This window comes from Balaenoptera ricei, chromosome 4, assembly GCF_028023285.1.
Source record: "Balaenoptera ricei isolate mBalRic1 chromosome 4, mBalRic1.hap2, whole genome shotgun sequence".
In the NCBI taxonomy this organism is placed as follows: domain Eukaryota; kingdom Metazoa; phylum Chordata; class Mammalia; order Artiodactyla; family Balaenopteridae; genus Balaenoptera; species Balaenoptera ricei.
Genome location: NC_082642.1, coordinates 90,530,339 through 90,543,946, shown reverse-complemented (window position 1 = coordinate 90,543,946; position 13,608 = coordinate 90,530,339). Strand labels below are relative to the sequence as shown.

General features: G+C 38.9%; 1 protein-coding gene and 1 non-coding gene across 3 annotated transcripts in view; one reads left to right on the top strand and one right to left on the bottom strand.

Annotated features, from left to right (window-relative positions):
* The window catches only part of SNX4 (sorting nexin 4), a 65,724-nt gene extending 52,116 nt beyond the window's left edge, over positions 1–13,608 (bottom strand). Inside the window, exon 1 of one of the 2 annotated variants that reach the window (XM_059920920.1) lies at positions 13,428–13,608. In XM_059920920.1, the coding sequence (XP_059776903.1) occupies positions 13,428–13,568 (141 nt within the window). In that variant the 5' untranslated portion in view covers positions 13,569–13,608. The remainder of the gene's footprint in view (positions 1–13,427) is intronic. The other variant, XM_059920921.1, reaches the window with a different exon arrangement.
* On the top strand, positions 6,916–6,988 carry TRNAR-UCU (transfer RNA arginine (anticodon UCU)). Its single transcript has one exon. It is a non-coding gene; the product is annotated as a tRNA-Arg (tRNA).

The following is a 13,608-nucleotide window of genomic DNA, read 5'->3' as shown; positions in this document are numbered from 1 at the left end:
GCTTTCTCTAGTTGCGGCAAGCGGGGGCCACTCTTCATCGCGGTGCGCGGGCCTCTCATTATCGCAGCCTCTCTTGTTGCGGAGCACAGGCTCCAGACGCGCAGGCTCAGTAATTGTGGCTCACGGGCCTAGTTGCTCCGCGGCATATGGGATCTTCCCAGACCGGGGCTCGAACCCGTGTCCCCTGCATTGGCAGGCAGATTCTCAACCACTGCGCCACCAGGGAAGCCCCCATGCCTCTTTTTATCAGCATACTGTAGCACATTAAACTTTTCCAGAAGCCATTTTAAGAAGTGCCATATTAGTTATTAAAATGTAGGCAAGATTATAAGAGAAAAAAATTAAAATAAAATGTAGACATTTCACACAGTAACCAAGAATAAACCTATATAGAAATACACATGAAAAAATCTAAAAACACTATATACAAAGACAAATGATGCTCAATACTGATATCTAATCTTTTTTTAATATTTATTTATTTATTTGGCTGCGTCGGGTCTTCATTGAGGCACGTGGGATCTTTTGTTGAGGTGCTCATTGTGGTGTGCGGGCCCTTCCTTACGGTGCACGGGCTCTTCCTTGCGATGCACAGGCTTCTCCCTAGTTTTGGCGAGCAGGTTTTCTCTCTCTCATTGTCGTGTGGGCTCCAGAGCGCATGGGCTCTGTAGTTTGCAGCATGCGGGCTAAGTTGAGGTGCGCAAGCTCAGCAGTTGTGGCACACAGCCTTAGTTGCCCCGCGTCCCCTGCACTGGAAGGCAGACTCTTTACCACTGGACCACAAGGGAAGTCCCTGATATCTAATCTTTTTATTTTACCAAAGTCAAATCTCTATCTCAAATGTAAAATACTACATATATGGCAAAATGTGAGATTTTTAGCAGGCAGGTTAAAAAGAAAAAAAGCAGGAGTCATCACATATTTAACCATAAATTTGCCTAAACCTTTTTTTTTTAATTTATTTTTGGCTGTATTGGGTCTTCATTGCTGCGTGCGGGCTTTCTCTAGTTGCAGCGAGCAGGGGCTACTGTTTGTTGTGGTGCCCAGGCTTCTCACTGAGGTGGCTTCTCTTTGTTGCGGAGCATGGGCTCTAGGTGCGCGGGCTTCAGTAGTTGTGGCATACAGGCTCAGTAGTTGTCGCTCGCAGACTCTAGAGCGCAGGCTCAGTAGTTGCGGCGCACAGGCTTAGTTGCTCCGTGGCATGTGGGAGCTTCCTGGACCAGGGCTCAAACCCGTGTCCCCTGCATTGGCAGGTGGATTCTTAACCACTGCGCCACCAGGGAAGTCCCTGCCTAAACTTTTTGGCAGTGATTAACAGGCTCCACTGTGAGACAGCAGGTTTCCCTATTTTTTAAAAAAATATTGCTTTTATTTATTTATTCATTTTTTTATTGAAGTATAGTTGATTTACAAACTTGTTTTAGTTTCTGGTGTACAGCAAAGCGATTCAGTTATATGTATATTCTTTTTCATATTCTTTTCCACTATGGTTTATTAAAGAATAATGAATATAGTTCCTGTGCTATATACAGTAGGACCTTGTTTATCTGAGACAGCAGGTTTTAAGAACAGGAGACTTCTTTCTTTTCTGCTAGATCATCCCCAGGTCTGTATAAAAGCACCGAAGAAAATGACAAAGACATCACAGGTGGTTCATAGGCTCTTTCTGTAGGAAGTGTGCCACTGAAGAAGGGTCTTGAATATATCCAAAGTAACTCCAAGTTTAAACAAGAAAGACACAGTGAGACCATGCGATAACTGCTATGCTTTGGTTTTTTTCTCCCTTGCTCACTTTTAAAGTTCAGTGGGTTTTAATTAAAAACTCTGTACTATATTATAACTGGGGTTAGTCTGTGAAGAAGAGATATAAGTAAAAAGATGGATACACCAAAAGTTTAAAGAAAAAGATGCATGCAGTAAAACCCATGATGATACTTTACACAGAAAATTAAACCTGTGTACTTACTATGAAGACAAAACAAGCTATGTGACAGTACACAAAATTAAATCAGTGATGAATAAAGATGACACACTTAGGAAGTACCACCCGAAATGTTAAAGAAAAATGGAGGAGGTAAAAATGCTAAAAGAAGATAAAGGACAGAGAAGTAAGAGCCAACCCAAAACAAAACAAAAACAAAAACCACTCTGCTGTCAAACAAGACACTTTTATTAAAAGTTTTATGTTTATGTACTAAAGAGAAAATAAGATAGGAGGAAATCATTCAATTAAAAGGCTCAAAAAATTACATAAGCACAAACCACTCAACATCAGGGTTATGAAGCCCTCACTGGTTGAGATTATACATATAAAAAATTGGGGCCCACAGCCAAGCACTGATTTACTACCATCACGTACTCCAGTGAAAAATTCTCTGAATTCTGGAAGCACATAACTGATAAAGCAAACTATTTCCCAGCCAAAAATATAATGCATGTGAGTCATAAATTTACCCCATTATGCCATCCAATTACACAGAAGGAAAAAATAAAAGAATAAAATCAACTATCATAAAAACTAAAGACTGGCATACAAAAATACCAGCAGGATTTGGTAGATGACATAAAATTGCTTATCCTGTCATACTGAAGTACAAACAATGCCAAGAATAACACAACTAATACCATAATTGTTAAAAGGACACATTCAAAATATTGAGAAATGGATAAACTTGATGACTGGAAGATGGGACCAGGAGTGTGTTTTAAAGAGAGACATAATATTTTATTTATTTATTTTTTAAATTGAAGTATAGTTGATTTATAATGTGTGCTAGTAAGACACGACATTTTAGATGTATTAAAAGTGGACTTCTCATTAGAGTAAAGAACATCACTAAAGAGTGACGCTACACTCACATCCTACACTTATATTCAAAGGAATAACATCCCAAATGCAGATGCTTGATATGTGAATCGCTACTTTCTACCTAACTTAAGACCAAATAAATATAGAAGATGGACATACTTAAAAGGCTGATGAAATTCTTTATTTCCAATTCAGTGAGTAAAAATGAATATAATCTACTTTAAGTTTTAAAAATGTTGCAAACAGTGAAACAGTACAAGCAAGCATAAAACAGATAACAATGATAAAAGGAACAATAAGAAACTATCAATTCAATAACTGAATATTTACTGACTATCTATCAATACAATGACAGTCATTAGGAATGGGAAGATAACTGAGACAAGGTGCCTGAGCTCAGTGGTTCACTGCTTGCCTGAGGAATTCTCACCATCTAGTAGCTAATGTTCATCTGTGGCGTTCTTTAGGATTAAAGACAAAATGAAGACAAATGACAACCTTAATATAACAACTTTCAGGACTGTAGATGAAAAGAGTTGGCATATCTATAGCACTCATTTAGTTAATCTTATTTAAATCTCACAAGAAAGAAAATATATCACATTCATTGTTATAGTACAAATTATGGGGAAAAGATAAAATTAAAAGAAAACAGGCCAAAAAACAAAAAACAGGCAGATGGAGATGAGCATGGAGCTAACTCAGAAGAGAAAGAATGCAAAGAAAGAAAAATAAATAGCAAAAAATAAAATAGAATTCTAGGCTGTAAAACTGACACTGCAAAAATATCAAAACAGTAAGATGGTAAGCTCTCCCAGAATGGTAATGAAAAAATGACCCCCAAAAAGTGAAAATGATGAAAGATGATTTTAAAAAAAGGAAAACTAAGAACCAACGCTTAAATAATAGAAGTTCTTGAAGAAGAAATCAGAAGAAACAGAACAGAGATAATAATCTGTATAACTAAAAAGGAAACCAACAAAAATCTTTTCTGGATTGAAAAAATTTTTTCTACAGCTCCAAACTGAAAGGCATGTGGCCCATGTATAATGATTTAGAAAATTAAATATCTTCAGCATAAAGAAAAAAATCCTAGATCATTTCAACAGATGCAGAAAAAGCTTTCAACAAAATTCAATACCCACTTATGATAAAAATCCTCCAGAAAGTAGGCAGAGAGGGAACCTCCCTCAACAAAATAAAGGCCATATGACAAACCCACAGCAAACATCATTCTCAATGGTGAGAAGCTGAAACCATTTCCTCTAAGATCAGGAACAAGACAAGGATGTCCACTCTCACCACTTTTATTCAACATAGTTTTGGAAGTTTTAGCCACAGCAATCAGAGAAGAAAAAGAAATAAAAGGAATCCAAATTGGAAAAGAAGAAGTAAAGCTGTCACTGTTTGCAGATGACATGATACTATACATAGAGAATCCTAAAGATGCTACCAGAAAACTACTAGAGCTAATCAATGAATTTGGTAAAGTAGCAGGATACAAAATTAATGCACAGAAATCTCTTGCATTCCTATACACTAATGATGAAAAATCTGAAAGAGAAATTAAGGAAACACTCCCATTTATCACTGCAACAAAAAGAATAAAATACCTAGGAATAAAACTACCTAAGGAAACAAAAGACCTGTATGCAGAAAACGATAAGACACTGATGAAGGAAATTAAAGATGATACAAACAGATGGAGAGATATACCATGTTCTTGGATTGGAAGAATCAACACTGTGAAAATGACTATACTACCCAAAGCAATCTACAGATTCAATGCAATCCCTATCAAACTACCAATGGCATTTCTCACAGAACTAGAATAAAAAAATTTCACAATTTGTATGGAAACACAAAAGATGCCAAATAGCCAAAGCAATCTTGAGAAAGAAAAACGGAGCTGGAGGAATCAGGCTCCCGGACTTCAGACTATACTACAAAGCTACAGTAATCAAGACAGTATAGTACTGGCAGAAAAACAGAAATATAGATCAATGGAACAAGATAGAAAGCCCAGAAATAAACCCACACACATATGGTCACCTTATTTTTCATAAAGGAGGCAAGAATATACAACGGAGAAAAGACAGCCTCTTCAGTAAGTGGTGCTGGGAAAACTGGACAGCTACATGTAAAAGAATGAAATTAGAACACTCCCTAACACCATACACAAAAATAAACTCCAAATGGATGAAAGACCTAAATATAAGGCCAGACACTATAAAACTCTTAGAGGAAAACATAGGCAGAACACTCTATGACATAAATCACAGCAAGATCCTTTTTGACCCACCTCCTAGAGAAATGGAAATAAAAACAAAAATAAACAAATGGGACCTAATGAAACTTAAAAGCTTTTGCACAGCAAAGGAAACCATAAACAAGACAAAAAAACAATCCGCAGAATGGGAGAAAATATTTGCAAATGAAGTAACTGACAAAGGATTAATCTCCAAAATTTACAAGCAGCTCATGCAGCTCAATATCAAAAAAACAAACAACCCAATCCAAAAACGGGCAGAAGACCTAAACAGATATTTCTCCAAAGAAGATATACAGATTGCCAACAAACACATGAAAGGATGCTCAACATCACTAACCATTGGAGAACTGCAAAATCAAAACTACAATGAGGTATCACCTCACACCGGTCAGAATGGCCATCATCAAAAAATCTACAAACAATAAATGCTGGAGAGGGTGTGGAGAAAAGGGAACCCTCTTGCACTGTTGGTGGGAATGTAAACTGATACAGCCACTATGGAGAAGAGTATGGAGCTTCTTTAAAAAACTAAAAATAGAACTACCATACGACCCAGCAATCCCACTACTGGGCATATACCCTGAGAAAACCATAATTCAAAAAGAGTTATGTACCACAATGTTCATTGCAGCTCTATTTACAATAGCCAGGACATGGAAGCAACCTAAGTGTCCATCAACAGATGAATGGATAAAGAAGATGTGGCACACATATACAATGGAATATTACTCAGCCATAAAAAGAAACGAAACTGAGTTACTTGTAGTGAGGTGGATGAACCTAGAGTCTGTCATACAGAGTGAAGTCAGAAAGAGAAAAACAAATACCATATGCTAACACATATATATGGAATCTAAAAAAAAAAAAAAATGGTTCTTAAGAACCTAGGGGCAGGACAGGAATAAAGACGCAGACATAGAGAATGGACTTGAGGACGTGGGGAGGGGGATGGGTAAGCTGGGACGAAGTGAGAGAGTGGCATGGACATATATACACTACCGAATGTAAAATAGCTAGCTAGTGGGAAGCAGCTGCATAGCACAGGGAGATCAGCTTGGTGCTTTGTGACCACCTAGAGGGGTGGGATAGGGAGGGTGGGAGGGAGACGCAAGAGGGAGGGGATATGGGGATATACGTATACGTATAGCTGATTTACTCTGTTATACAGCAGAAACTAACACAACATTGTAAAGCAATTATACTCCAATAAAGATGTTAAAAAAAAATCCTAAGAAGACTAAGGCAGAAAAATAAAAAACAAGACCACTATAAAAGAATAAAGACCAGATTTGTCCTAGATTTCACAATAATAAAGTCCAAATGACAAAGAAGCATCACGTATACAGGACATGCTTGAAATATTATAAAACATACTAACATATTGTTCCTTTAAAAATACTTTATCCCAGCATGGTTTTTTTTTGTAGAAACTGATACTCTGTTCCTAAAACTTATAAGGAAATACAAAGGACCTAGAATAGCCAAAACAATTTTGAAAAATAACAAGTTGCAGGACCTACACTATTCAAAATTTATTAAAAAGCTAAACTAATCAAGACAGTGGGGTATTGGCAGTACAGACATAGAGATCAATGGATCAATCGAACAGAACTGAGAATCCAGAAATAAACCCTTACATTTAAGATCAACTGATTTTAATAAACACACCAAGGCAAGTCAACAGCGAATGGAGAGTCTTTTCAACATACAGTGCAGGGACAACTGAATAGCCACAGGCAAAAAAAAAAAAAAGTAGACCCTTTACTCACAGGGTACACAGAAATTAACTCAAAATGGCTTACATACTCAGATATAAAAGCTAAAACTGGGGAATTCCCTGGTGGTCCAGTGGTTAGGACTCTGCACTTCTGCTGTCGAGGGCCCGGGTTCAACCCCTGGTTGGGGAACTAAGATCCTGCAAGCCACTCGGCATGGCCAAAAAAAAGCTAAAACTGAAATTTCTAGAAGAAAACAAAGGAGAAAATCATTGTGATCTTGGGATAAGCCAAGAGTTCTTAGATACAATACCAAAACCACAACCCATAAAAGGAAAAAAATTGATATACTGGACTTTGTCTAAATTAAAAATTTTTGCTCTTGTAAAGACACCATTAAGAAAAAGAAAAAAGCCACAGCCTAGGGGAAAAAAAATCTATAAATCTCATTACCTGATTAAAAAAAGAAAAAGCTTGTATCCAGAATACCTGAACAACACGTATATACAACTCAGTAAAAAGGAAAACCATCCAATTTTAAAATAAGCAAAAGATCTGAATAAAATTTCACCAGAGAAGATATACAAATGGCAATAAGCAAAGATGCTTATTGAAAAGATGCTCAACACCATGAGTCATTAGAAAAATGCAAATTAAAACCACTTCACAGCCACTAGAATGGCCATCATCAGAAAGATAGACAATGCCAAGTGCTGGCAAGGATGTGGAGAAATGTGAGCCTCATAATTGCTGCTGGTAATGTTAAATGGTACAGCCACTTTGGAAAACAGTGGCAGTTTCTTAAAAAGTAAACATAAACTTACCATATAACCCAGCAATTACTCTCCTTCAAGTCTAACTCAAGAGAACTGTAAACATATATCCCCACAAAGACTTGCACAGGAATATTCATCATAGCAGTAATATTCATAATAGCTAAAAACTGAAAATAACCCTACTTCCATCAAATGGTGAATACACAAAATGTGATATATCTATACAATCGACTATTATTCAGTAACAAAAAGAAATGACTAATACATGCTATAATATGGATGAACCTCAAAAACATTATAAGAAGGCAGACTCAAAAGACAACAGAGTGTATGATTCCATTTATATGAAATATCCAAAAGACAAATTTATAAAGAAAGCAGACAGTGGTTGCCTAGGGCTAAGGGTGGGAAGGGGGATTAACTACAAAGGGAAATGAAGGAATTTGGGGAAATGACAGAAATGTTCTAGAACTAGGATGCAGTGATGGTTGTGCAACTCTGCAAATTTACTAAAAATTACTGAATTTATATACTCATAATGACTGAATTTTATGGTATATAAATTATACCTTAATAAAGTTTAAAAAATAAAATAAAATCCACGAGTCCATAATGAAACAGACAAACAGAAATTTTGATGAGGAAACAAGATATTTTCATAGTTTCAAAGTGTGTCCCCACAAAAAGAGATCAGATTTGTGGTACCAGAGGTGAGGTATACGGGAAAAAAGAACTGGATGAAAGCAGTCAAAAGGTACAAACTTCCAGTTATAAGATAAATAAGTACTACGGATGGAACGTACAACATGATAAATATAATTAACACTGCTGTATGTTATTTATGAGGGTTGTTTTCTTTTTTTTTTTTGGCTGCGTTGGGTCTTCCTTGCTGCACGTGGGCTTTCTCTAGTTGCTGCAAGCAGGGGCTTCTCTTGTTGCGGAGCACAGCCTCTAAGCGCATGGGCTTCCGTAGTTGCAGCATGCAGGCTCAGTAGTTGCGGCACGCGGGCCCCTAGAGTGCATGGGCTTCAGTAGTTGCGGCAGGTGGGCTCAGTAGTCGTGGCTCACGGGCTTAGTTGCTCTGCGGCATGTGGGATCTTCCCAGACCAGGGCTCGAACCCGTGTCCCCTGCATTGGCAGGCGGATTCTTAACCACGGCACCACCAGAGAAGCCCCTATGAGAGTTGTTAAGAGAGTAAATCCTAAGAGTTCTCATCACAAGAAAAAAAAAATTCTTTTCTACTTATTAAATTTTCTATCTATATGAGCTGATGGATGTTCATTTCATGAAGACTGCAAGTCAAATCATTATGCTGTATGCCTTAAACATATATAGTGCTGTATGCCAATTATATCTCAATAAAACTGGAAGAAAAAAATTATGTCCACAAAAAATTAATTACAAAGGGAAAAAGAGTAACTTTATATTGGAGAAGACTGGCAGAAAAAGTGACCAAACCTAATCGTGGGCAAAATGGTAAGAAGCAATTAGAAGAACACAGCATCACTTTAGTGGCAATTTCTGCCAAAGAAGCATAACCTGAATTTAATCATGAGAAAACATCAGGCAAACCCAAACTCAAGGGACTTCCCTGGTGGCACAGTGGTTGAGAATCCGCCTGCCAATGCAGGAGACATGGGTTCGAGCCCTGTTCTGGGAAGATCCCACATGCCGCGGAGCAACTAAGCCCGTGTGCCACAACTACTGAGCCTGTGTTCTAGAGCACAGAAGCCACAACTACTGAAGCCCGTGCGCCTAGAGCCCGTGCTCCGCAACAAGAGAAGCCACTGCACTGCAACGAAGAGTAGTCCCCGCTCGCTGCAACTCAAGAAAGCTCACGCACAGCAACGAAGACCCAATGCAGCCAAAAAAAATAATAATTAATTAATTTTTAAAAAAGAAGAGAGAAATATAAGAGGGCACTACGTGAAGTAATGGTTAAGTATTGTTTCCTGAAACAACACTTATGTATACAAGTATATGTATACTGACTATGATGTAAAAATGTATTTTGTACTGTGAGTCACCTTCCAAAAAAATCTGAGAGCTGCTGAGGTAGAAAATGAGGAAAACATTCTTGAGAATGACTTAATTATCCGCTACTAAACTGATAAATTCTGTAACTATGCCTATACATTTTCTTTTCCTTTTTCATGTTATCTTCACCCACAAATGCCTCAAACCTTCCCCACAGTTCTGGCCTCCTCCACTTAGCTCTGTGCTGCCAATCTGTGAAGGTGCTAATTGTGTATAGGCATTTTCAAGCATCGGTTGCTCAAGCAGCCTTAGCCGCCACCAGCACTCCTAGGCCTAGACCCCTCTCCCTACAAAAATCATTATGAATCCCTCAGGCAGTGGTTCTTCTCTGAGCAAATACTGTTAACTGCCAACTCAATGGAATCTTCCAGCCTAAAAAAGAAGTATTTTTACGTCCATTCCCTTGCTATTTCCTCTCTCTTCTGCCAGGACTAATTACTACTCTCTTGGAGACTGAATTCATCTCTCATTTTTCATATTCTAAACTACTTTAAATAAAACTGACAATACTTAAAAAAAAATACACTCTTCCTTATAAGGAAAAAGTATGAAAAGAAAGGAGACTTCTAATTAGACAATGGAAAGGAAGAGGATGAAGACTCACAGAAAGAAAAATAAGATAATACAGAAAAAGAGTTTACAACAGAATTTAAAGGATCTTAATTAGTGACGTTTAAAACCAGAAAAGATTTGCAACCCTTAGACAGTGCTTGTTTCCACTAGCCCTAGGTGTAGGGCAACTGGTACAACTTCCTCTCCATCCAAAATGTGCAGTCAAAAATAAGGCTGATGAGGCTTTTTGCCATCTCTGCCCACTATCTGCATAGGTATCTTTGTGGTGAAAAACTGATTGATAAATCAACACATCGTTTAGACCTTTTTTTCTTCTTAACGTAACAACTTAATCTTAACTAAAGGAAAAAACTTTAAATACAGTATTTTACAATTTACAAGACTATTTTTAACTTTTTTTTTTTTTTTTGGAATGAAGCTGCATGCCTTAATGAACAAAGCACTGATATCAAGGCCAGGCAGACCTGGGCTCACATCCCACCATGCCACTGACTAGCTTGTGCCCTTGGCCAAATCACTTCTCTCTCAACCTCTGCTTCCTCATCTTTATATGTCTTTTGGGGGTAATTCTGAAAATTAAATGAAAAGTAGAGCCTTACTGTGCCTAGCACAAATAACAAATGTAACTTACATGTCTGCCCAGACCACATTCCTATCTACCAGTAACAGTAGCAGCCTGGCTGCGGTTACTGCAATACTTCTCAACTGGGGATGGACTGGAGTGGAAGAGAGGATACGAACAGGGAAAACGAGCAGACCTTCTAAGGAGGAGACTGAGGAATCTTTTAGGAGGAGGGGACAACGTACACAGTACATGTGAACGTGTGTTTTTAAACTCCTGGTGATTCTGAAATATCTGTCCAAATGGCTTATATCTCTATAAATTACTAAATTACAGAGTTGTTTGAGGAAACCCTTAAGTTTGGGCAATAACGAATGGTCTCCTGCAACACATATTTATTGAAGAGTCAGGTAACACTGTGTAACTACAACTTTTACTGTATGATGGCATATTTGGGTTTTCAAATATCTTAAACTGAACACATAGGTTTTTTTTTAATGAGATATTTATAATCACTTTTAAATAAACATAAATGGATTTTATACTATAGTTACAACTTCATATTAGTTAATTAAGTATCCAAAGGCTTTCACAAAAAAATTACCAAAATGTTCGTCATAATCAAAATTAAACTCATGACGTAGCTAACAAAAGACATGACTCTTACCTTTTGAAACAATCTAAAATTGCTTTAACACATATCCACAAGATTGGCAAATAATTTAAAGTCTGAAAATATTGTGTTGATAAGGACAGAGAGCATGAGGCACTACCGATGGGAATACAAATTGGTATATTCACTCTAAAAAACAATTTGGCACTACCTACTACCCTATATCCTATGCTACCACCCTATAATCCAGCAATTCCACTGTTAAGTTTATATGAGACATTTGCGTCAAGAATATGCAGGAAGAAGTTCATGGTAGTAGTAACTTTTAGAAATAGCAAGAATCTTGTGAAACAACGCCAGTGTCTGTAAACAGAAGAAAAGAGAAATCAACTGTAGAATATCTATAAAATGGCATACTATAGAGCCATGAGTATAAATGAACTAAGCTACATTTTCAATGAATCCCCAAAACATTATAGAGCAAAGAAAGGAAGTCATAGTAAAACTAGTCCACTTATGTAAATTTCAAAATCAAGTAAAACTAAACAACCATATTGTTTAGGGACACTTACCATAAGATTATTTTTAAAAAGCTAGAGAATTGTTAATACAAAATTCAGAATATAGATTACTTCTGTGGTGGAGGGAGTGGATGTAACCCAGGAGAATATATGGAGGCTTCAAAGGAACTGATAATTATTTTGTGAGACCCTTCTCTGCATTAATGGTATACTTCACAATAAAAGTTCCTTCCTTCCTTCCTTCCTTCTTTCCTCCCTCCCTCCCTCCCTCCCTTTCTTTTTAAGAGAACAGAAAAACTAAGTCACAGATGGGAACCTTCATTAAAAAAGCAAATCATTTAAGAGCCAAGTTTATGCACTACAGAATACACACACTTCTCTCACATTTTGTATGAGATACTGACCTCTCCACAAATAATTCTAGAATTTGGGAAGAAATTAAATGAAAAACTTAAAATTCACCCATAAAAGTCTTCATGCTATCCTATATATCTCGACATCTCCCCCAAGTAGGCAAAACATTCAACTCCTATGTTGAAGTTCCTAGCTAGTTAAGTCTTTCTAGCTTCAGTCAGCAAACAACTTTAACTTTTCTTTATCCATTGATCATAAGGATGGGCAGTTTTGCATTAGCACTAACACCTGTTTCAGAAAAAAAGAAGCAAAATGGATGAGCAATGCACACTCTGATTAGGGTGGTCTGATGAGAAGTACTCCACTGAGTTTCTGAATCGCTTCAGTTCAACCTGGTCTACCCATCTTGCATTATGCAGGAAAACACTTCGGAATGAAAGCAATTACAAATATAAAATGATGCATTTTCTCCTTTCCTCAAGCAAATGAAAATCACTAATTACCGAAGGAGCTTCGCAAAGCAGATACATGGGATATCCATGGCACGTCTCCATTGGGAGACAGAGCACCGACCCCAAATGAAGAAATTACAGTCAAATAAGGAGTTTTTAAAAAAATCTTTTTCACTTGTACTTTTTCATGACTCTAACACTTTGCTCCATCTCCTGACGGTGACACCAAGCCAACCACCCTTACTGCCCCAGGCTTGTTCTGCAAGTCCCCCATTCTCTTCCTTCTCAAACACCGCTGCCACTGCCCACGGTGCCTCCGTTAAGCCTTCTCCTCCGCACAACCCCTTACAAGATGCCAGAAACATCAGCGTTCCTCTTCAGGTCCAAACTCCCAGGCTCCCCGACCCTGAAAAACGCACCTACGCCAGCCTGGCGCTTTCCGGGCCCCATCTCCACGACCGCCGAGCCGCACCCACAGAAAGCCCTCCGCTCCCTTCGCCGCGCCCCCTCCACCCTTCCGGTGGTCCTGCAGCGCCCGGCGCTCGCCCCCTACTCAGAACCCCCTTTTCCCACTGAGCCTCCCCCCGACTCTGCACCTGTGGCCCGGCCTTTCCACCCCGCTTCCCAGTCACCGCGGGGCCTCTCGGCCGAGCACACCAGCCCCGGCCAGGCTAGACCAGCCCAGCCTTGCCCGCTAGGCCCCGACCCAGGCCGGGCGACCTCTGCCGCCCCTTCTCCTCACCGTGCCGTCCCCGGGGCCCTCGTCCCGGACCCCCTCCGCTTCCTCACCGACCACAGACTCCACCCCAGCGTCAGGGTGGCCCAGCGGCTCTAGGGGCGCAGGCTGCAAACGCCGCTCGGGGTCGGGAGGCGCCTGCTCCATAGCTGCGGTCCGGTTCGGCGGACACAGTGCGCCTGCGCCG